This window comes from Asterias rubens, chromosome 6 (genome assembly GCF_902459465.1).
Source record: "Asterias rubens chromosome 6, eAstRub1.3, whole genome shotgun sequence".
NCBI classification, from domain to species: Eukaryota; Metazoa; Echinodermata; class Asteroidea; order Forcipulatida; family Asteriidae; genus Asterias; species Asterias rubens.
In genome coordinates this window covers 16,833,862-16,859,598 of record NC_047067.1, presented here as the reverse complement: position 1 = coordinate 16,859,598, position 25,737 = coordinate 16,833,862, and the positions used below count along the sequence as shown (strand labels likewise).

Below are 25,737 nucleotides of genomic sequence, written 5' to 3'. Positions count from 1 at the left end.
GCTTTTTAAAAGATACTTTTTGTTTTGAATTGTGTTTTTTGGTAATACCATAATAGCATAATAGCTTCAGAGATGTGTTTCATAAAGTAGAATCTAACTTACCTGGGACATACAAAACTGGAAATGGGTTCATTTTTCCAATGGTGCTTCCTGTGATATCTATGGGATCTGTCCAGGTGAAGCCAACATCATAACTCTAAAAAAGAGGGAAACAAATCAAAAAGATAACGTATCACAGTACATTAAAAAAAAAACCTACATGTACCTCCTTCCCCATCTCAAACAAGAAACTGACATAAAAAAATAAAAAAATGGGCAGAAACACTCAATTTAAAAACATTAAACAGCGGTTCAAGCACATATTTCAGATGTTAAAGACACTGGGTACTAATGCTAATTGTTCAAAAAAAGTTGTTAGCGATCAATGGAGAGATGTTGATAGTATAAAACAGTGTGAGAAACGGCTCCCTCTGAAGTACATGTAGGGCCTTGCGCCGTTTTTGAGAAAGAAGTTATTTCTCACTTAAATATTTGAGTTTGATTTTGAGATCTAAATTTGATTTTGAGGTCGCAAATTCCAGCATCTGAAAGCACACAACTACGTGTTTTTTTTGTTCCATTATTATCTCTCAACTTTGACACAGGTTTGTTATTTTGTGCATACATGTATATGTTGGGATTCACAAAGTGAGAAGACTGGTCTATGACAATATGACAATTACCAAAGGTGTCCAGTGTCTTTAACAAAAACCAAAAACAATCTTGCAACTTTACATTAAATGAGAGGAACATATGATTTGACCTTCAAAATTTGAAGAAGAAAAAACAGACAGTCATGCTAACTCAGGTTTTGTCACTGTGTGTAAAGTACCAATTCAACAAATTCAACAAATTGGTAGGGAGGTTTTGTCAGTGTGTGTATAACAATACCAATGCAACAAATGGGTAGGAAGGTTTTGTCAGTGTGTGTATAACAATACCAATGCAACAAATTGGTAGGAAGGTTTTGTAAGTGTGTGTATAATAATAAAGGCCCATTCACACGAGCGCTGCAAACATCGATGTTATGAAATCGCAAATCCACGTCGTGTGAATGCTATCTATGTTACGAAATTACCTGGGTCCCGTGTTGTTCATAACACAGATCGAGACCTCCTCCAAAAAATCGCATCGATGTTATAATCACGGGGAGCCATCGTCTGAACCGAATGCCTGCGATCGTAACAAGGGACCGCTGCGTTGACACGTGAAGAACTATGGAGGAAGAAATGGGCGAACTATAGCATGCATATATGCGTGTACATGTACATACATGTACATGTATTACTGCTCAACGCTGGACTACGATCCGTTTGGCTGGTGGGTTTTGTGGCCGGATGCTAGACCAGCCCAAACCTTGAAGCAAAAACATTGTTCAATCGGAAGCAGAATACGTCATTTGGCAAAGCTTTTCGATGTTTTAATTCACCATTTGTTATGTCTCATCAATAATTCCATAAAAAAAACATTTTCATTCAACAATGTAGCGTTTTTAACGTCCAAAAATCTATTTGAATCATGGAATTTTGTGTTTTTCTTTGACTCTAACATGACTCGACGTTGCTGGATTGTGCATTTCAAGACAAGCTCAAACCTTGAAGCAAAAACATCATTCAATCGCAAGCAGAATACGTCATTTGGCTAAGCTTTTCGATGTTTTAATTCATTATTTGATATGTCTCATCAATAATTTCATATCTAAAAAGCATTTCCATTCAACAATGTAGCATTTTTAACATCCAAAAAGCTATTTGAATCGTGGAATTTTGTGTTTTTCTTTTTTTAACTTCAAAAACGTAACCCCCTTCCCGCCGGCCGCCGGGATGAGAGTTACGTTATCGCAAATGTTTTTAATATTCTACATTTTATGTGACTTAATTGATTTCAATGAAATTGATTTATTTTATTCCTTTTAACTGTAAGGTTTTTGTTTTAACTCAAACCTCTTGCTTGTAGACTTTTGTCCATGCAGTAGGCCTACCCAAACGAGGGACGTATGTTTACATGTGTGTGTGCGTGTCGTGTGAATGCTCGCTAAAAATCGCACGCGGTAAAGGTGACAGACAGCTGGCGCCCTTAACCAGGGACCCGCGTTTGCAGCGCTCGTGTGAAAGGGGCTTAACAATACCAGTTCAACAAATTGGTAGGAAGGTTTTGTCAGTGTGTGTATAACAATACCAATGCAACAAATTGGTAGGAAAGTATTAACTAAACTGAACTTATTACAGGGACTATTGTGTTACCCCAATCCGAGACCTTTGTCCTTTTATTGGACAAAGAAGGATTACAATAATTCATTAGTGCCACCATTGTATTTAGCATGGGAGGCAAAGGCAAATTTACAGATGTCTGTGCCGATTATCTGTCGTGGCTTTCTTCCAAGGTTTGTAGATGAACAAAAGCCGCATTTAAAAAAAGAAAATAATATTTTTTTCCTGAACAATTTTGTAGTAAAATTGTTGTTTAAAAGTTTATGACTTTACTTAAACATGCACAAATTAAAAAACAAATTATGACGTTAACATGGCGTAATTTAAACGTTTAAAAAAACTTGGCACTAACCAACAACCTACCAAGTTTAATCATGATAGCACTAATACTTCAGGAGCTATACAACTTCAAAAAGTGCACCCTTATTGCCATGTCACATGACCCCCCGACGACGTCATTGATCTGAAACTTCACACATATGATGCATGCCTGACAGTCAACATGTGTGTAAATTGTGGAATTTCAGATTACAAAAAAATTCCCCACAAACGTCTTCAAAAAGAACATTTTTAACTGTTTTCTCTCTCTCACTCTAGTCGACCGAGGTCAGAATCATAATGACACTTGCCCATCCCTGTCTATCTCTCATTAGGTTGGGAAGATCAGCTGGAAGCACCCCGATGTCCATAGCAACTTCATCTGTATAGCTGAGCTTCTGTCTTCCCCTTTTCCTCCTTCCATGTTTTGGTGACCAGGTGATTTCAGTGAACATTTAAGCATTTCCGCAGAAGTTTTGTGTAGCACCCACCCAGTTTCTCATCGAGTTCCCGAATGTACATGTATCTGAGCCATACAATATGATTGATTCTACAGTTGATTTAAAGATGGTTAGGTTGCTCTTTTTGTTGAGGCCTGATTTCCATACAGCATTCATTTTGTTGACAATGCCATGCATGAATAGGCCTATTCTTTTGATGATTTGACCTTGTGAGTATCTTACAATCAACATCAACACCAATGTAAAAATTGACATCACAACAAGTATCAATGTGCAAATTTAACAAGGTTGACAACTATGGTGCCCTTGTATTGTGAGAGACATCAACATTGCTCAGTAGCTCTTGGCCAATGCGCTGATCATTACTGCATAGGCAAATATCGTCCTCAAAACCCAGATCATATTGGACTTCTTTAGGGTATCTGGAGCTTCTTCTTTGGTTGAGTGTAAAACCTAGTCGCTCTAATCTGTGGTTGACGTAGTCCAGTACAATAAGGAACAAAAATGGGGCAAGTTTGCGCCCCGTAGAGCTCCTGCTTTGATTTGGAAGGAATCATTATGGCCATCAGGTGAAAGGACAACTGCTTCAGTGTTTTCATACATGACTTGCTTAGCGCTGACCATCTTCACTGGCATTCCATAAGCCCTAAGTAAATTGAAAAATCACAAATGTTCCCCTGTGAATTGAATTAAAAGCCTTGCAAAAGTCAACAAATGCTACCATGAAGGGAAGATTATGAATAACTGCTTCTGGCCATTAATTATGCGCCTCAGAGCTGTGTCCAACAGTGCTCCAGCCTTTCCTTTCCATTTTGATTCCATCTGAGCTTCCCTTCACGAGGGCTTCTGCATCTGTTTTATCCCCAGTCGTGACACCTGTGTCCTTAAAGGGGCACACCGGCTCACTGTTTACGCATTTTAGGGGTGTAGAATCATAAATAATGTTTTTTTGAGATGGTTGCTGTAAAAAAAAATCATCAAAATGTCACGTAATTAGCGAAAAATTATTTAAAAACCAAAGAGCGGTAAAAGGCCAGCGTATACATGTTTCCAGCCGCTGCAACTGTCAAATCTTTGTGACATTGTTGCAATATGTTGTAAGTAGACTGGTGCTTTGTTAATAGTAAGTTTTACTATGACGCAGCATAAGGATCCAGTCTATCTATGTACAGTATTATGAACAACCAGCATAAATATAGGGATAAGGCAAATCCTTTGACGATGTAGGGTAGGCCTTTGTGTTTGACATACATCCAAAGATCGTCACGAAGAACACAAAGAAACTAACCCAGAATATAATGGGACAGTGACAAGTAAATAAAGCATTCCTCGCACCAATAAACTAGGCCTACAACTGCATAGCCATGATGCAACTTGGAATGCGATCGTGGCGTTTCATGCTCCCGACGTGCCAGGACCCAATTTCATAATGCCTGTATATGGTATAGTGGCACAAAAATTTGCTCAGCACAAAATAGTATTGCATAGCAGAAACTGATTACCAGCAATTTTTGTATTAAATTTGAAATGTTGTGAACTTGTGGCTGGTGCCCGATTAAATTTTAAACAGCTACCTGAGCGGAATGTTTTCAACAGAAATGGTATTTTTACTTGTTTATAATGCACTTGTTCACCATTTTAACGTAATTTTGATATGTGTACACTTCTGAACTTTTCGTAATTATCGAGTAAAAAATCAGGCCCCTACCTAAAGGTTTTTTGAAAAACTAAAAACACTTCTGCCGTTGGGAGCGGGCGTCAAAGGACAATGCCGCTGACGTCATTTGTGGGAGTTTGCTTTGTTATACATCCACGCTGCAACAAAGCGGCTTTATCTACTTATGACGTTTTGAGAGTGATTACGTAACGGGGCTTTTCGCAAATCTCGCAGAAAAGCTCTGGACAAGGGCATATCATATGACTCGATTTCCTTATTCATCGAAAACATTTTAAGTGGAATTCAGCAAAGTTCACGACTTGACATTTTCGTTCAAGCAGGTCTTTAAAATAGTAAATAATATTTGTAAGCAGTATTTTCTGCTAAACAGTGAGATGAAACTGATCAATTAAAAGATTTTTTAATCTCGGGGGAAGGGAATCTTGAGGGAGTCTAAAGTGTCCTTGTGAGAATGTATTTTGAAATGTAAGCGTAACTGCAAATGTTGAAACGTAAGCCTAGGTTGACTCGGGATTGAAAGTTACCTTTAAATTATAGCGAAACTGGAACCTAAACGTATCTTGGATTGTTTAAGCATAGCTGAGTAGCTGCGTAGCTAGGAACGTAACCATATCTTTTGGAACGTAAGAATATCTTGGAACGTAAGGATTTCCTGGAACGTAAGCATAGCTGGGTATCTTGGAAAGTAAATGTAGTGCTGCGTATGGAACGTAAGCGTAACTTGACTCAGGATTGAAAGCGTACCTTTTGTTATTATAGCGTAACTGAAGGAACGTAAGAGTATCTTGTAATGTAAGCGTAGCTGAGTAGCTGTGTAGCTTAGAACGTAACCTTTTCCTTTGGAATGTAAGCATATCTTGGAACGTAAGCATAGCTGGGTATCTTGGAACGTAAACATAGCTGTGTATGGAACGTAAGCGTAACTTGACTCAGGATTGAAAGCGTACCTTTTGTAATTATAGCGTAACTTGAAGGAACGTAAGCAAAACTTGGGATGTAAGCGTAGCTTGGAACATAAGCATATCTTGGAAGGTAAGCGTAGCTGGGTATCTTGGAACGTAAACGTAGCTGCGTATGGAACGTAAGCGTAGCTTGACTCGGGATTGAAAACGTACCTTTTGATATTATAGCGTATCTTGAAAGAACGTAAGGTTAACTGAGTAGCTGCGTAGATTGGAACGTAACCAAGCAACACCAAAACAATCTCAAAAATAACACTTCATTCACAGAATTAATAAAATATGTAATCTTTTTGAAAAAATTATGCTTTGAGGGAATTTTGTTTTATCATTATTTTTGTTTCAACCTTTTATACAAAATTCTTATTCACCTGCTCTTTTTACGAACGGGGCCTTCGTTTTTTGTTTATTTTGTTTCTTCTACATAAAACATATTTTAAGCTACTCACACAACAATAACACTGTATATATAACAAAATGCGGTATTCCTACGTTTTGACATCATCAATCTTTTTTAATTACCTGAAGTGTACCGACTGACAAACCCATGATGACAAACATGTACTTTGATGTCTGGCTCCCAACCCCTCCCAAGCTCACGGCGAGACCCGCAAGCTGGGAGATCATAGCGCCCGGGATTACACCTCCAGCCCCCACAAGACACGGCATGTGCGGTACGTGATGTGCCCCAAGGCTTACGTTCCGATTGCTCCACGCCTTGGGGCCATAATATATATTTTCACCATTAATTACATTTGGTAGCGATAATTTGAATACATGATCTTTTTCGTCAATTACTCGTTAATAATTTTAAAAAAAAAGATTTAAATTTGGTTTGGTAAGTTACATTTAGACGGCTGGAAGTAAAACTAGCCCGGACGGTCATGTGATTGTTTGTTATGGCATTTTAATGGCTAATTGTAAATGGAAATTGCTTTACATTTCCAGCACTCTCATGAACACATCGCTAATTTGTTAAGACTTACTGGGCAAAGTAGTTCCTAAGCCACTTAAAGGTTAAAGATAAATGCTAAAACTTACCTAAAAAGCAATACTGAATGTGGATGGCTGGCCATCTGTTTACAGACTGCTTCGACAGCTAGCCAAAATCTCATAAAAATACAAAATTACTTGTGGCTACCAGGTCAAAACACCTTCCTGTAATTCTTACCTTCATAACATAAACTCGAGACAATGGATGACCAGCGTACATCAGCATGTCTTGAAAGTTCATGTGTGTTGGAAAAGCTGAAAATACCAACACAATAGCACCACTTTGTCTATCAACAACGGGACTCGGATTCATGGTCCTAAAAATACCAAAAAGTGTCATTATTAGCAACTAGGAATAAACAAGAGTCAACTAAAACAATTCTGAAAATGGAACCGAAAGATTTTAGCCTTCGAGAAAGACTCTGCTAGGGTCGAAACGTCAGGCCATTAACTATTTTTTTCTAAAAGATTATCGTGACAAAAATGTGGCCTTTTCATCCATAAAATGGAAAAAGTACAACTTGTAAGGGACATTCATAAATACCTCAGACAGTTCCGCCATTCCTATTGGTGGAGAGCACGTGAAGGGGGGGGGTGTTTAAACCTTTGATAATGACCAGTAAAAAGTGTTGAAACATGGGCGTGACACGCAAGCTGGCACCTGTGCTTATAAGACAGTTTCTTCGTTCCTATTGGTCGAGAGCAACGGCCAGGACAGTTGTGCCACATCACACGATACAGGCGACGCGCACAGCAATCTCCTTTGTAGAGTTGTTTACCCGAAGGGCCTTACCATTTCATAGATGAAGGGGTGTTGTGTTGAAAGAAATCATTGAACAATTATAATTTTTGCATTTATTTTATTTTTTGACTAAAAGTGTTGATGTTTTTTGGCCGAAAAAGGTATTTATGAATGGGAATCAAAGTGTTTTGAATCGGTTTTCAACTAGTGGTTTAAACCCGTCGAGGCCTGGTTCTTAATATATTTACATCGACTTTGTCGTACCTCGACTTCGTCTTGGTAAAATTATCAAGAACCAGGCCTCGGTGAGTTTAAACCACTAGTTAAAAACCTCTTCACCACACATTGATTCCCTTATTATAAAGTAGACATGATACCAACATAAAAGTAAATTTAAGAGACACACATTGTAGTTTAAAGATTGAATTCATTCTTGTGCTCTAATGTCAAACATGCTTCATACAAGAGGGTACATTAAGCAACCAATCCAAACATTTGTATGCCAGAGATCAATCAGAGCTCTGTAAGACCATTGTTTTTCGTTCCCTTCAAGTTCAAAATAATTTGTATGGTCATGTACATGTATTTGTCATTCCTGGTGTCCATTTCACAAAGAGTTAGGACTCGTCTTATCTCGAGTTCGTCGTAACTTAGGATGCGTCCCAGAAACGATTTTAAAAATGATAAGAAGGGTTCAACGCCTCTTAACTTCCATGGCAAAGGCTCTGTACTCGTCCTAAGTTAGGACTGGTATAAGGGTCGTCTTAGCGTATGAGTTTGTGTTGCACGATCAAGGGCTACTGTTGGCTGGCTTACCACAAAGATATTACACGGGTGCTACAAAGAAAACTATTCGTCCATCACACACTGGACTGGCATACATGTCATGTAACATGATGAAAATTGTTCTTTCAGTAATTCATTAAATTCATTCAATTTAAATGAATTTAAACTATCTCTGAAATTCAACTATTTAAATGTCACAATTATGTTTTGTTTACCGAGCCGCAACCTGCAGACGTGCAGTGAGTGATGGGGGAAATTTGTCACACTCACAGAACGTTGTTGCACAGTTTTTACACTTAATTTTTGGTTTCCCTCTCCTTTTACTCAACATCCAAACACAAAATAGCTTACCTAGGCTTTACTCAAACACACACATTGGTTGTTCACACATAAAGGTCTAAAATCGATCTTAACCTTTGAAATTGTTGCAGCCACTATCCAAAAAGAAAATGGCAGATGCGGGGGGGGGGGGGGGGGGATCAACTACCATGTCTTAGAGGTTAGTTCACTTTGTGTGCCTGTCCAATGATATTTGTTCATAAGATTCAAATTGTTTTATATAAACCACCAGGTCTCATAGGTTGGTACATTTAATGTACCAACCTCCAAGACCTGTCCTCGTCATGGGGATAGGGATTTGAAAACAGCACTTGTACAGTATATATCATGGGACCTCTTCCTTGACATTGGAATGGATTGGGGATTTTACCAAGTCTCAGAGGTTAGTATACATTATTTATGAAATTAACTATATGAGAACTGTTCCTTGACATTGGAATGGATTGGGGATTTTACCAGGTCTCAGAGGTTTGTGTGCATGCTGGGGATTTGGACGTGTCGTGCTTGTGCTCGTGAAAAGTGCTCCTTTTTTTACCTTTCTTAACTTCAGCCGACAATTACACGTGGTTCATTAGTGACATTTAATAATAATAATAATAATAATAATAATAATAATAAGACTTGTAATGCGCATGTATCCACCCTGCTGGGTGTTCAAGGCGCAGTAAAAACCAAAAACAAACAAAACAAAGAAAAATAGCCATTGACAGTTTGTGAACAAACTCTAGGTGTTCGGTTTCCAGGAGTAAAAGCCTGGTGTGAAAAACAAATATTGCATCTTGCTTTGTTCTCAAAACTTGTAATGAATGATCAAAATTGCATTTTTTTTTTCAAAACAACATGATGGCGTCATCATAACGTTATTTCGAGTTCAAGAAGTTAGTGTCCTCGACTAACAATACAGTCGAACTTATGGTTTGGCAGAAATACAACTTTGAAAAGTGCAACTTCAAAGCAATACCACATGACACATGATGACGTCATCAAGCTAAGACGCCACAGATACATGTAAGTTACTATTATGAAGGAGATTATATACCAATTTTGAAACAATTATCATAAACTCTGCCACAGACATATACCGTATTTTTCAGCGGATAAGACGCTTGGCGGACAAAGCGCAGGACCCTAAAATGACCCCCAAAAAATTCAAACTTCAGCAGACAAGGCGCACTGCCGCACAAGGCGCATGTTTAACCACACACAAAAGAACACTGGGCGCCACCCGGTGTCGGTACATTGACACAAAGACGTAATTTTGTTGCCTTTTAGAACCTAAGTATACCGACCTTCATCTAATCAGCCAACGCTGTCTAGTTAATAACATAAAGTCTGGCCCAATCAGCGGGCAGAAACCATGGTCCACGCACTGTCTGAAGTAAATTTTATTTGCAACATGAACCCAGGCCCTCCCTGTACGTCCCACAACGAGGATCCTTGCTGATACAGATAACATTGCAACGACAGACGGACGTAGCTTGTGTGTAGTAATGTATCATGCACATTATGCACATGTACACGTGCGAGTTCGTAAGGCTAGCAATCTGTTGATTGCGCTGCTCAATCTCCAGATTGCACAACAGATTGCGCTTTGCCCTCGCATTTGTGCCGGCTGGAAATGTGCTAAAATTCCCACGTGACCGTGCGTTTGTTTGTTTGTTTGTTTGTTTATTAGACAATCTCCACAGAATTCTTTAAAATACAACAATTGGACAAAAACAGATAAAAAATACAAGGGAAAAGACATTTGAATCTGAGGAATTGTCGAGGATAACACAAAAAAGCTAAAATAAGCTTATTTCCATTGTGGTCCTCTATACAAAATAAAAATGCAGAAACACTGAAGACACATTAAAATACAAGTATAAAACTATGACTAGAAAATTGCACATGAAATAAAACAAATGGAAGAGGCGACCAAGACACCCAACAACAAACAAATTGATTCGTGTCACCTGGCCCGGCCACTGTGTCACCACGAGTACTGTTCTAATGAAAAAAAAGAATAAATTAACCGACTACAAACAATGCATCCTCCTGGAGCTGCAACTTATCAAAGTAATGCAGTTTGAGAGTTTTTTTAAATTTGGCTAGGGATGAATTTGTGTTCCGGAGCATGATGGGAAGTTTATTCCATAACTTTGCCCCAGAAACTCGGAAGGAGTGTTGACCATAACTGTGATGATGGGGAATATCAAAAGAAAAGTGATTTGATCGGGTGTTATAGAAGCGAGTACTACTTGTCAGTTGAAAAAAATCTTTAAAATAATCCGGAGCCAAGGAAGTCAAGATACGAAATATACTACATAGTTTCAATTGATCAATCCGGTTCTGGACTGGGAGCCAACCAACTTGTTTGAAATGATCTACCGTTAAGTGAGTCCTTGGCTTCAGATTAAGAACAAATCTAGTCAACTTGTTTTGGGAAGTCTGTAATTTGGTTTTAGGTTTTAGTGTGTTTAGTTAAGCTATCATACCAAAATGAAGAACAGTAATCATAGTGACACAGAACCAGAGCCGATGCCAACAGTTTTCTGATCGAGCTATCAAAAAATTTGGCCTTACGGTACAGAAATTTCAATCTGCCGTTAGCCCTGCTTATTACCTTGGCAGCCATCATTTCGCCACTAAATGCCTGATCAAGTTCAGCACCAAGGTACTTAACTGTAGACTTAGATTTAATCTTAGTACTATCATTACAGAGAATATTCAAATCACAACATGTTTTTAATCGACGTTTTTGACCAAAAAGAATACTTTCACATTTTCCGAGATTCAAGGATAATTTGTTGTCAGCCATCCAATCACAGACAGATTTCAATTCCGTTGTCAACATTTTTCCAATAATACCTGTGTTGTTCCCAGAAACAATAAGAGCAGCGTCATCAGCATACATTAATAATCTACAATTTACAGCCGTCTCCAAATCATTAATATAAATTAGAAACAATAGGGGTCCGAGGACAGACCCCTGTGGGACACCACATGTAATAGTTTGTAAACTAGATTCAGTACCAGAGATAGAAACCAGCTGCTTTCTTTCAGACAGGTATGATGAAAACCATGAAACAACAGAGCTGTTTAATCCAACTGCTTTAAGTTTACCCACTAAGATATTGTGATTAACTGTATCGAATGCTTTTTCCAAGTCAAGAAGAAGCATGCCAGAGTAGTTACCTTTGTCCAACTCGGTTCTTACATGGTCACTAAGGAAAGCCAGGCACGATTCAGTCGAAAAAGATTTTCGAAAACCCGACTGATACTGGAATAACAATCGATTGTCATGAAGGTATGGGTATAACTGATTGTGCACTACCTTTTCCAATACCTTAGACACAACGCTGAGTATTGAAATCGGCCGATAATTTCCCGGGTCACCTGTATTGTTCTTTTTGTGAATAGGAACCACCCTGGCATGCTTCAGGTCATTTGGGAATTTACCTAGATGCAAGGATAAATTGATAATGTGTGTCAATGGAGAGACAATGGCATCAGCAGAATCTCGCAAAAACTTAGCAGGAATGTGGTCTAAACCTGTAGATTTGGAACAGTTTATGCAGTACAATAATTTAAGTATGTAGTCCTCACTGACTGGAGTCAAACTGAATGAGTCAGGAGCTACACCCTTGTTAGCATAAAACTGAGTAACAAAAGGAATGCTAAAATAACCACTTCCCGCTTGAATTTTGGAGACAACTGTCGATGCCATAGTCGTAAAAAAGTTGTTAAAAACTTCAGCAACTTTAAGCTTATCGAAAACGGGCGTACCATCAACATTTAAACATAGATTACCAGAGGAAGATTTGGGTTTACTAGAAGACCCAAGACTTTTAAGTGTCTGCCAAAGCTTTTTTGGATTTGATTTTTCTTCTTCAAGTTTATTCGTAACAAAGGAAGCTTTTGCATTTTCTAAAAGCCTACGAGTAAGAGCCCTTGCCTTTTTGAACTCAGAAAATTTGGCAGCATCTCGAGTTTTTTTGAATTCTGAAAACAACTTGTTTCTCTTTCGAATACTGACCAGTATCTCATCGTCAATCCAAGGTTCCGTTCTTTGTTTTAACCTAGTTTCCTTAAATGGAGCTATGGAGTTAAGTGTGTTCAAAAAGTTAGTTTTAAATTCACTCCAGGCAAATTCGATATCATCAGACTGAAGGACAGAGAACCAATTAATACGATTAAGTCGGACAAGAAAGTCTTGCTTAGAATAATTCTTCATAGACCGAATTTTTAACGTGTTATGTTTGTTAACTGGGGCACGAATTACTTTCCTAGTACAAAAAATCAGATTGTGGTCACTAATACTAGAATTTAAAACCCCGTGTTGAGAAATTTTAGACTCATCTGACACAAGGATTAGATCAATAATCGACCTATGTTCCATTGTAACTCTGGTATAATCATGGATTAATTGAGTAAGATTGAACACAAAGCAAAAATTGTTCAGAAGCCTAACAAGTCTATTGTTTGATTGATCTGTAGCCATGTTGGTGTTAAAATCCCCGAGTAGGATAGCATCCCGTTCCTCCAAGTTCACACTATGTAAGAGACAGTGTTCCATGACATCGTAAAAATTAGTTTGTTTAGGGGGGCGATAGCAGATACCGGTGAGAATAGGTTTGCTTTTAGGCAGCAACAAATCGGCGGATCCCAAGCATGCCCAAACACGTCAAGTCTTGTCTCAATGCGTTTATTGCTGGGTCGCATAATTTTTACCAAAAGAGGGCGTTTACTCTCACGCTATTACATTGTTCCAAAACGCCCTCTAAAGTTCAATGTTTCTTGTATTTATTGTCACACGCAAAGTAACAAGGACTACAGGCGTGATATCTGCTTTTTTACAGACCTCGGAACGGTTGCGTTTTGGGGCTTATTTTCTGTGTCATTTTAAGAGTCCCTGCCTGTAAGAATGTACCAAATTAGGGGGGGGGGGGTGTGATTCATGGGTTTGCAGATCTTCTTCTAAACATTTAGAGTGATACACCATCATACCAAACGAATAAATCAAAAATTTAAGTTTGCTGACGCTTTCGGTTTTAGAGTTACCAGTTATCAAAGTTTGGGCCAAAAGACCCTCGAGAAACGAATAGTACATTCCCTGTAAACACAAAAATGTGCGCCAAGCTCATCCCAACAAAAGTAAAACATTTTTTGAAACCTCCAGTTGGGCTTATAATTCCGGTTTAAAGCCCTTTCATATGATGTATAGATTGTCAAAATAGCTTGTGTGGTTGAGGATATGGGAGCTTATGCATAATGACGACTGGAGAAGAGACTAACTAGGAGGAAAATCTTTGTTGAAAACGCCTTGAAAACAGACTAAAGCGAAGCTATTTATAGGAGAAAAAAAAATTAAATACAAAAATAAATCGTACAAATTTTGGTCGCCAAGTGGTCTCCCATCCAAATACTGACTGGGCTCGATTTTGCTTAACTTTAGTGACAGGTGTTATCAACGCAGTATGGTACGCAGACTAAAACGATCAACACGTGGTGCAGAGCGTGACTATACTCATCAATGCACCGCATACTTACACGTGGTGACGGCAATGCACCGCATGTTTACACGTGGTGACAAAGTACATGTACATGTAATTGTAAAATCTTTACGCGCAATCAATGGGGGAATTTTGTAGTGCTTTATACGTGAATTTTAGATTTTTCAACATCGATTTTGAACCAGAAGACAAGATCAAAATGGGGTCATGTCTGTGAGGTGTTTACGGAGTTTTTAATGCCCTTTCCGATGATGTATTGATTGTCAAAATCCGTCATGCAGATCAAAAGTTATGATTTTTTGAAATAATACCGCATACTTACACGTGGTGACCGCAATGCACCGCATGCTTACACGTGGTGACAAAGTACATGTACATGTAATTGTAAAATCTTTACGCGCAATCAATGGGGGAATTTTGTAGTCTTTATACAGTGTACATGAATTTTGAAATTTTCAACCTCGATTTTGAACCGGAAGACAAGATCAAAATGGGGTCATGTCTGTGAGGTGTTTACGGAGTTTTTAATGCCCTTTCCGATGATGTATTGATTGTAAAAATCCTTCATGCAGATCAAAAGTTATGATTTTTTGAAATAATAAACTTTGAATGAGTGTATCTCGTCAACTGATGACGTCATCGTGACGTAAGAACTTTTGCATCATCTACTGGTTATTGTCTACCTGTGTGCAAAGTTTCAACTTAATGCAAGCTTCGCATCTATGCTTTTTCTTGCGGACAATCGACAGCGAGAAGAATAAGAAAAACCAAAAAAAAAAAAAAAAAAAAAAAAAAAAAAAACGAACAAAATCAATGAGTTGTTCGGGCTGTTGCCCGAACACCTAAAAAAAAAAAAAAAAAACCGAACAAAACTAGATATAGTGTTTGTAGAAACAAACACTAGGTGTTCGGCTATTGTTGGGTCAGTGTTTGAATAAATGAAACAAGTATTGTTAATAGCTCGTCAAATTACAAAGAAATCAAAACCAAACAGTTTTCTCGATGTGTAATAATTTTATAGAAAAAGCATCAAAAAGTGTACATTTCAACCTAAAAGCCTTTAAATACTGCCTTTATAAAGCATTTTACAGGCTCTTCCAGTTTAAAAAGGTCAAAAAGTCAAGAGAAGGTCACCAACATACCCATTTTTGTGGAATACGTGAGGCCCTTTCATATGATGTATAGATTGTCAAAATAGCTTTTGTGGTTGAGGAAACGTGAACTGATGAATAATGGCGACTGGAGAAGAGCCTAACTAACCAGAAGGGAAATGTTTGTTGAAAACGCCTTGAAAACAGACTACGTACGTAAAGCCCTTTCATATGATGTATAGATTGTCAAAATAGCTTTTGTGGTTGAGGACATAGGAACTTATGCATAATGACGACTGGAGAAGAGACTAACTAACCGAATAGGAAATGTTTTTTGAAAACATCTGAAAACAGACTACATACGTAAAGCCCTTTCATATGATGTATAGATTGTCAAAATAGCTTGTGTGGTTGAGGATATGGGAGCTTATGCATAATGACGACTGGAGAAGAGACTAACTAGGAGGAAAATCTTTGTTGAAAACGCCTTGAAAACAGACTAAAGCGAAGCTATTTATAGGAGAAAAAAAAATTAAATACAAAAGTAAACCGTACAAATTTTGGTCGCCAAGTGGTCTCCCATCCAAATACTGACTGGGCCCGATTTTGCTTAACTTTAGTGACAGGTGTTATCAACGCAGTATGGTACGCAGACTAAAACGATCAACACGTGGTGCAGAGCGTGACTATGCTCCTCAATGCACCGAATACTTACACGTGGTGACCGCAATGCACCGCATGCTTACACGTGGTGACAAAGTACATGTATATGTAATTGTAAAATCTTTACGCGCAATCAATGGGGGAATTTTGTAGTTCTTTATACATGAATTTTAGAATGTTCAACCTCGATTTTGAACCGGAAGACAAAATCAAAATGGGGTCATGTCTGTGAGGTGTTTACGGAGTTTTTAATGCCCTTTCCGATGATGTATTGATTGTCAAAATCCGTCATGCAGATCAAAAGTTATGATTTTTTGAAATAATACCGCATACTTACACGTGGTGACCGCAATGCACCGCATGCTTACACGTGGTGACAAAGTACATGTACATGTAATTGTAAAATCTTTACGCGCAATCAATGGGGGTATTTTGTAGTTCTTTATACATGAATTTTAGAATTTTCAACCTCAATTTTGAACCGGAAGACAAGATCAAAATGGGGTCATGTCTGTGAGGCGTTTACAGAGTTTTTCATGCCCTTTCCGATGATGTATTGATTGTAAAAATCCGTCATGCAGATCAAAAGTTATGATTTTTTGAAATAATAAACTTTGAATAAGTGTATCTCGTCAACTGATGACGTCATCGTGACGTAACAACTTTTGCATCATCTACTGGTTATTGTCTACCTGTGTGCAAAGTTTCAACTTAATGCAAGCTTTGCGTCTATGCTTTTTCTTGCGGACAATCGATAGCGAGAAGAATAAGAAAAACCAAAAAAAAAACAAAAAAAAAAAAAACGAACAAAATCAATGAGCTGTTCGGGCTTTTGCCCGAACACCTAAAAATAAATCGTACAAATTTTGGTCGCCAAGTGGTCTCCCATCCAAATACTGACTGGGCTCGATTTTGCTTAACTTTAGTGACAGGTGTTATCAACGCAGTATGGTACGCAGACTAAAACGATCAACACGTGGTGCAGAGCGTGACTATGCTCATCAATGCACCGCATACTTACACGTGGTGACCGCAATGCACCGCATGCTTACACGTGGTGACAAAGTACATGTACATGTAATTGTAAAATCTTTACGCGCAATCAATGGGGGAATTTTGTAGTGCTTTATACGTGAATTTTAGATTTTTCATCATCGATTTTGAACCAGAAGACAAGATCAACATGGGGTCATGTCTGTGAGGTGTTTACGGAGTTTTTAATGCCCTTTCCGATGATGTATTGATTGTCAAAATCCGTCATGCAGATCAAAAGTTATGATTTTTTGAAATAATACCGCATACTTACACGTGGTGACCGCAATGCACCGCATGCTTACACGTGGTGACAAAGTACATGTACATTAATTGTAAAATCTTTACGCGCAATCAATGGGGGAATTTTGTAGTCTTTATACAGTGTACATGAATTTTGAAATTTTCAACCTCGATTTTGAACCGGAAGACAAGATCAAAATGGGGTCATGTCTGTGAGGTGTTTACAGAGTTTTTAATGCCCTTTCCGATGATATATTGATTGTAAAAATCCTTCATGCAGATCAAAAGTTATGATTTTTTGAAATAATAAACTTTGAATGAGTGTATCTCGTCAACTGATGACGTCATCGTGATGTAAGAACTTTTGTATCATCTACTGGTTATTGTCTACCTGTGTGCAAAGTTTCAACTTAATGCAAGCTTCGCATCTATGCTTTTTCTTGCGGACAATCGACAGCGAGAAGAATAAGAAAAACCAAAAAAAAAAAAAAAAAAAAAAAAAAAAAAACGAACAAAATCAATGAGTTGTTCGGGCTGTTGCCCGAACACCTAATCAATGAGTTGTTCGGGCTTTTGCCCGAACACCTAAAAACGAACAAAATCAATGAGTTGTTCGGGCTTTTGCCCGAACACCTAATTATTACCCCGTACTTTTAATACGTTAAGCCTGAAGCACACTTCAGAGATCATTAAAATTCTCTACAATAAAAACCCTCAAAGTTTACCACACAATAGCGGTTTGGTGAATGACGTTTGTATGAAGTTATGGACTGTCAATCGTTTTCGGAACGAATACCCGGCCACACAGAAAAACGTTTGTACAACGCAGACGTGTGTTGGACTGAAAGCTATACGCATTGCGGCATTAATGGAATGAAAGCCTGTCATGGGGAATAAACACGTTGCGGCATTGTTGGAAAAAAAGGACCGTCTGGGGGATTGCGGCATTGTTCGACCGAAAATACGGTCTCAGTGTCTGAGAAGCCTTGTTTGACCGCATTATTGAGTAAGGATTCTTCACACAAAGACTGTTGATTTGAACTGGACAAGAAGGTATTTTTTATTTCACGCAGTGATCATAAAAAAAAAAAATCAATCAGCAGCAGACAAGGCGCACCGAAAGATAAGACGCACCGATGTTTTTGGGGTACAAAAAGTCAGATAAGACGCGTCTTATCCGCAGGAAAATACGGTAATAGAAGTGTATTTTGAGATGAGTTTAATCTGCCGCTAGAGGGCGCTCTTACATTTGGTGACGTAATTGGTATTATTTTTTTAAACCACACCTTTGCCAGAGTTGTATTATTTAATGGTAAAGCATCAAAAGGTTAAGACGACCCTTACGTATATCAACCTAAAAGCCATTAAATAACGCCTTGTCAAAGTATGTTACAGGTACTTCCAGTTTAGACAGGTCAAAAGGTCACGAGAAGGTCACCAACGTATCCATTTTTGTAAAGTATGTAAAGCCCTTTAATATGATGTATAGATTGTCAAAATAGCTTGTGTGGTTTAAAAAATAGATAAAAATGTTTTGGGGGTGACTCCGCCTACCCCTTTTGTGGCGTCAATTGAGGCAGACTTTGCCTCGAATGAACATCGAACACATGTACGTGCAAGTACATGAAAGTCCTAGTCTTGAGTTTGTACGTTTCGAAAAAAAGGTTTACTTCTTGCATTTTTCTGGCAATGTCGACCAGGTGTATTGCTGCTGGATGCAGCAAAACAACTAAAGATGGGGTCAGTTTGCAAAGTGGTCGGGTCCGACATATTTTCCAGCGCTAAGTGTAACGAACACTACGAGCCATCGTGCTTCGAGAATCTGGAATACACCACACATTTTGACATGAAGAGAAAAGTTCTTTTCTAAAACATGGAGCCATCCCAACAATTTTTCCAGCTAGTGGGAAGTCAAAGATGGTACCTGAAAGACGTGACGAACCTGACGTGACGAGCATTTGCCTAACGTGAAAACAATCGGGTATTGTTTCAACTTTGAGGGCATGTTTTAGCTTGCGCCAAGCGTCACTGCATGCGATTAACCGTGCTGAGTAATCCGGGTGGACCGTCCGCACAGCAGCCATACAGTGCGTGCAGTCTGAACCGTGACCCTAGTTCTGTACGTAGGCATCATACCGATCAGGTATCCAGACATAGTGTACGGGGCCAGACTACTCATTTTCTCTTCAAATATCGCACCTTGATTGACGTCACGAACATCATGATATCAATTGGGAGAGCTCGACAATTGCTGGCAGACAATATCCTAAACAGTTGAATAAGCACTTCCTTGAATTTCTTCAAAACTGTGGCTTACAACAGATGGTCACTTTTCCAACAAGAGGTGAAAACACATTGGACTTGTTTCTTACTAACTGTCCTTCCTTGGTGAATAAGTGTACTCCCCTACCAGCAATTGGAGATCATGAAATTGTTTTCACTGACTTGGGTATCACACCCCAACGGTGCAAGCCAGTGAAGCGTAAAATCCATCTGTGGAAAAGAGCCAGTACAGAGAGAATGAAGGAGGAATGCTGCAAGTTCCAGAAAGAGTTTGTTGATAAGTACGACGTTACCAGTCCAATTTCCCAGATGTGGTTTGACATCAAGTCAGCATTGCTTACCATCCTGGATAACGTTGTTCCTTCTAAAATGTCATCAACAAGGTTCAATCAACCCTGGATCACAACCTCACTGCGACGATTAACCCGACGTAAAAAGCAGAGTTTTACCAAAGCCAGGAAGACCAAAAAGCCAAAGGATTTCCAGTGCTACCAACACTTAAAGAAGGCTACAAGGTCTGCCTGTAGACATGCGTACAGTGAGTACCTCAACAACACTATCAGCCCTGAGTCCACAACTAACCCCACATGATTCTGGGCTTTCATCAAAAGCAAAAAATGTGACAATTCTGGTGTCTCTCCGCTTAAGGCAAGAAACGGCGTGAGGTACTCGGACAATTTGACAAAAGCAAATATATATATTGAATGAACAGTTCTCCTCAGTTTTCGACCACGACAAGGACAAAGGAAACCATCAAAAACAAAGGCCCAAGTCCATTTCCCTCCATGGGTTCTTTTACTGCGTCATCCGAAGGAGTTAAAAAGTTACGTGATGGTCTTAACATCCTTAAAGCAGCTGGTCCGGATGGTATACCATCCAGGGTATTGAAGGAGTTGTCAAATGAACTTGCTCCAGTTCTTGCTTTATTCTTCCAAGCTTCTATCGATCAAGGTGTCTTACTGGAGAAATGGAAGGAAGCCAACGTGACCCCCATCTTCAAAAAGGGAGAAGGAATAAGCCAGAGAGGTACAGACCTGTGTCACTGACTTAGATAACCTGTAAGATGCTGGAGCATGTGTTATGTAGCCAGATCCTGAGCCACTGCGACAGAAACCACATTCTCACCAATGCTCAGTTTGGATTCAGGAAACAGCGCTCATGTGATACACAACTACTGTTGACCATCCAAGATCTTGCTAGCTCCATTGATGCCAAAGGCCAAATAGATGTCATCCTGTAAGATTTTTCAAAAGCCTTTGACAAGGTGCCGCATCAAAGGTTGCTACCCAAGCTCAACTACTATGGAAATTATGGCAACATAAGCCAGTGGGTCAGCAATTTCCTAGAAAACTGCACTCAACAGTCTAAGTCACCTTAGATGGAGCTACTTCAATCCGTGCACCAGTCCTATCTGGAGTGCCACAAGGAAGTGTTCTTGGACCATTACTGTTCTTTGACCTTCCTGACTGTGTCTCACAGGGCACAACAGCCAGATTATTTGCAGATGACTCTATCCTGTATTGTAACATCAAGACAGAGGAAGATGCATCTATACTGCAACAGGACCCAGACCAACTACAGCAATGGAAGAGTGACTGGAAAATGGAGTTCCACCTCAAGAAGTGCCAGGTTATCCATGTCACCAACAAAAGGAAGTTCATCAATCAAACTTACAAAATTCACAACCACACTCTGGAAGAAGTTGACTCTGCAAAAAATCTTGGGGGTTAACATTCACAAAGCCCTAAGCTGGAATCATCACATCAACAGTATCACCAACAAAGCAAACTCCATAAGGGCTTTTTTGCAGCGCAACATACATTACTGTCCCGGGAAAACAAAGGAGCTGTGCTACAAGACCCTAGTGCGCCCCATTGTAGAGTACTCCAGCGTGACATGGGACCCCAGACAACTAGCTACACTCAAAAATTACAAATGGTGCAGCGACGCTATGCACGCTTTGTGCTTGGAGACTACCGAACAACAAGTAGTGTAACTGCCATGATCAGCCAACTTCAGTGGATCACACATCAAAAACGGCATGCACAGGCCACGGGGCAGTTATGACGTACAGGATCGTGAATAACCTGGTTGACGTCCCACACACAGTTCTGGCACCATGCACCGTTTCCTTGAGGGGTCATTCTTACAAATACATGATACCACTCTTCAGGACAGGGGTCTACCAACAGTCATTCTTCCCCAACAGCATCTAGGATATGGAACAATCTCCCTAAGACCTGATCAACTGTACAACTCTTGCTAGTTTAAAACAGGGTGTAGGTCAGCCTGAGCTGTTTTTAGCCGCACTCTACGCTTACTGTTCACCAACCTGCACTGTATATATCCACACCCACGCATGCACACAACAACCACAGTACGTAATACACCAGATGGTTGACTAAGGGAATCAATGTGTGGTGAAGAGGTTTCAACTAGTGGTTTAAACCCAACGAGGCCTGGTTCTTGATAATTTTACCGAGACTAAGTCCAGGAAATTATCAAGAACCAGGCCTCGGCGGGTTTAAACCACTAGTTGAAAACCGATTCAACACACTTTGATTCCCATTCATAAATACCTTTTCGGTCAAAAACATCACACTTTTTGGTCAAAAAGTAAAATAAATGCAAAAATTATAATTGTTCAATGATTTCTTTTAACACAACACCCCTCCAGCTATGAAATGGTAAGGCCTTTGGGTAAACAACTCCTTATAAGGGAATGCTGTGCACGTCGCGCATATCGCTTGATGTGGCAGAACTGTCCCGGCCGTTGCTCTTGACCAATAGGAATTAAGAAACTGTCTTATAAGCACAGGTGCAAGCTCGCGCGTCACGCCCATGTTTCAACACTTTTTACTGGTCATAAACAAAGGTTTATACACACCCACGTGACGCGCTCTCCACCAATAGGAAAAGCGAAACTGTCTGAACACCTAATAAAAATTAAAATAAAAAAACACACAAAAATAACAGGTGTTCCGGGCTGTTGGCCCGAACACCTAAAAATAACTGTTTGTAACTAGATATAGTGTTTGTAGAAACAAACACTAGGTGCTCGGCTATTGTTGGGTCAGTGTTTGAATCAATGAAAAAAGTGTTGTTAATAGCTTGTCAAGTTGCAAAGAAATCAAAACCAAACAGTTTTCTCGATGTGCATAAATAATTTTATGGTAAAGCATCAAAAAGTGTACATTTCACCCTAAAAGCCTTTAAACAGTGCATTTTCAAAGCATTTTACAGGCACTTCCGGTTCAAAAAGGTCAAAAGGTCAAGAGAAGGTCACTAACATATGTGAGGCCCTTTCATATGATGTATAGATTATCAAAATAGCTTTTGTGGTTGGGGAAATGTGAACTGATGAATAATGGCGACTGGAGAAGAGACTAACTAACTGGAAGGGATTTGTTTGTTGAAAACAGACTACGTACGTAAAGCCCTTTCATATGATGTAGATTGTCAAAATAGCTTTTGTGGTTGACGGCATAGGAACTTAATGCATAATGACGACTGGAGAAGAGACTAACTAACCAAATGTTGGTTGAAAACGCCTTGAAAACAGACTAAAAACGAAGCTGTTTATAGGAGAATAAAAAAATAAAATAAAAATAAATAATACGAAATTTGGGCGCCAATTGGTATCCCGTTCAACTACTGACCTGGCCCGATTTTGCTTTACTTCAGTGACCGGACAGGAACCAGTGTTATCAACGCAGTACGGTCGTAGATAAACCACAAAATGTACGTTTGAAGCAAATATACAACAAATTCGATTTGAACCAGAAGACAAGGTCAAAAATGGGTCATGTCTGTGAGGCGTTTACGGAGTTTTAAATGACCTTTCCGATGATGTATTGATTGTAAAAATCCCTCATGTATATCAAAAGTTTGAAATAATAAACTTTGAATTAGTGTATCTCGTCCACTGATGACGTCATCGTGACGTAACAACTTAAGTATAATCTACTGGTCGTTGTCTACCTGCATGCAAAGTTTCAACTCTATGCAACCTTCGCAACTTTGCTTTATCTTGCGGACAATCGACTCTGAGAAGAAGACGGAAAAAAAACGAGAAAAAAAAACGAACAATAACAAAGAGTTGTTCGGGCTGTTGCCCGAACACCTAATAACATGGAAATTACAATATGTACCATCCCCCCCCCCCCATCCTGACTCCCATAAACACACCACTGAGTCTACTTGGGAAATATACAATGCTACAATAAAAAAAAGGAATTCCAATTCACTCAGGCATAAAAGTTTGGTTTAAAAAAACCATAAAACTCATTCAGCCTCAATTTTGTAAGCTCTAAAGGACTTACATGTACATGTATGTAGGCTACCTCTCACAAATAGGAAGGCTAATGTAATTCCTGCGAAACCTAATTTTCACATCCTTTATAAAAATTAGCAGTGCTCACCCAAGCATGAAATATTTTCAGGCCCTTTGGTCTCCTATGAAAGTTGAGCTCACAAGCTATCCATACATATATTACCCCTTTCCCCCAGAATCATATATTTTGTACTCGGTAGCAATTTCAAAAATGTATACATGCAGTTCTTTTTGAGACACCTGTTTTAGACACCTTGGGGATCAAACATTAAATTTTAATCTTGAAAAACCATGACCCCCTGTTGATCTCTACTTCAGGGTCAACTGGAAATGGGAAATCTCAAGAACTACACGACCAATTCTCAAACTTTTTTTCAGATATAGACTCCTTAAGCAAAGACCAAAACTCTTCCATCTTGAAATCATACTCTTCGGTAGGACCTAGAAAGGACCAATAACAGCACCCATCCAGTACGGTGAAACTCAAAACAATATTGTTAGAAGATAAAACACAAATCTGCCCAATCTGTTTCTATCATTGAATTTGAGCTGTCTGGAGCTTTCTTACCTGAAACCACTTATACTAGCAAGAAGTCGTATTCTTTCCCATGTGACCTCCCTTCCTTTTTGCAGTCCACGTCGCATGCTCAGCATCATGTTACCCCAGTCTTCCACGCCATCAAATCTTGCCTCACAGAATACCAGAAATGTCTTCTTGTAATGTATCAATGCCGGAATCCTATGGTAAATAAAAATTAACAAGATCCACAAATGTGGGGTAAAAAAAATAATAGCAGCAGCAGCAGGCGGCGGCGGCGGCGGCGGCGGCAGCAGCAGCAGCAGCAGCAGCAGCAATAATAACAGTAACAGTAACAGTAACAGTAACAGTAACAGTAACAGTAACAGTAACAGTAACAGTAACAGTAACAGTAACAGTAACAGTAACAGTAACAGTAACAGTAACAGTAACAGTAATAGTAATAGTAATAATAATAATAATAATAATAATAATAATAATAATAATAATAATAATAATAATAATAATAAACAGGGCGAACATCGTGCTCCGAAATTTTGCCATAAAATTTGGAGATCCCCTAATCAGAAAATCGCAGTACAATTAGTACAATTAAGTACAATTCATGTGACATAGTTAGGAACTACTACGACATCAAATTTCTGCAAAATGGAGGTGAGAAAAGTAGTTTTTCATAGATAAAATACACCTCAAATTTGAATTCAGTGGTGCAACTTTGTTCGTTGCGGGAAAACACAACGCCCACGCCTTTAAAGCATCGCCTTAGAACTCTCATAACGACGCAGTAGCAAAGAACTACGCGCAATGATTTGTAGTCTCGCCTTCGTTGACGTAACTTTCAAAGTAATGATGAGCGCAGAAGTTCAACCCCCTTCGCCCACGTCACACACCAGTAAACGCATGTTTGGCAACCCAGCTATACCACCATCTACCGGAAGGACCATGCCAACAGCTAGTATCACTACGCCACTCCAACTTACCAGATCTTCAAACCCCATCGGTCGTCACGCGGGTCAACATGGACCGCGATCTCCAGTGAGGAACCAGATTGGGATCGAAGAAAAGTATGCTGCCAAGTACTAGAGGAACCCCACGCAGAGGACGCACCTCAAAGTGGCCCCCTATGTGCAACAACTGAAAACCCGAAAAATGGAACAAGACACAAATGGTCCCAGGAAGAGTATAAAGATGCTATGGAAGCATTCTACATCGCTTCTCTAAACCCGACTCAGACATCAACAACCAAAGCCGCCTATAATATCTGGCGAAAACAACACGCAGCAGACAGACTGAATCTGGATGCCAACAAACTCTCCAACGTTAGACGTGACATTGTATGCAAACAACGTCCAACAGCAATGGAACTTGAAAACATCAGAGGAAAGATAAGGGTGAGCATCATCAACCACAACGATATAGTTAGTGACAATCCAGATGAGATAGCTACCGCTGCTGAGGAAGAAGAACCAACAGGAAATGCCACTGCTGACCCCCCAATGACACAACACCTAACAGAGACTACCCAAGAAGGAGA

General features: G+C 39.3%; 1 protein-coding gene across 2 annotated transcripts in view; it reads right to left on the bottom strand.

Annotated features, from left to right (window-relative positions):
• Positions 1-25,737, bottom strand: part of LOC117291441 (sialidase-3-like) — an 87,021-nt gene that overhangs the window by 27,051 nt on the left and 34,233 nt on the right. For both annotated transcript variants that reach the window (XM_033773124.1, XM_033773125.1), the window contains exons 5-7: positions 24,234-24,404; positions 6,837-6,975; positions 103-196 (exon numbers count right to left, since the gene is read on the bottom strand). In XM_033773124.1, coding sequence (XP_033629015.1) covers positions 103-196; positions 6,837-6,975; positions 24,234-24,404 — 404 coding nt within the window. The remainder of the gene's footprint in view (positions 1-102; positions 197-6,836; positions 6,976-24,233; positions 24,405-25,737) is intronic.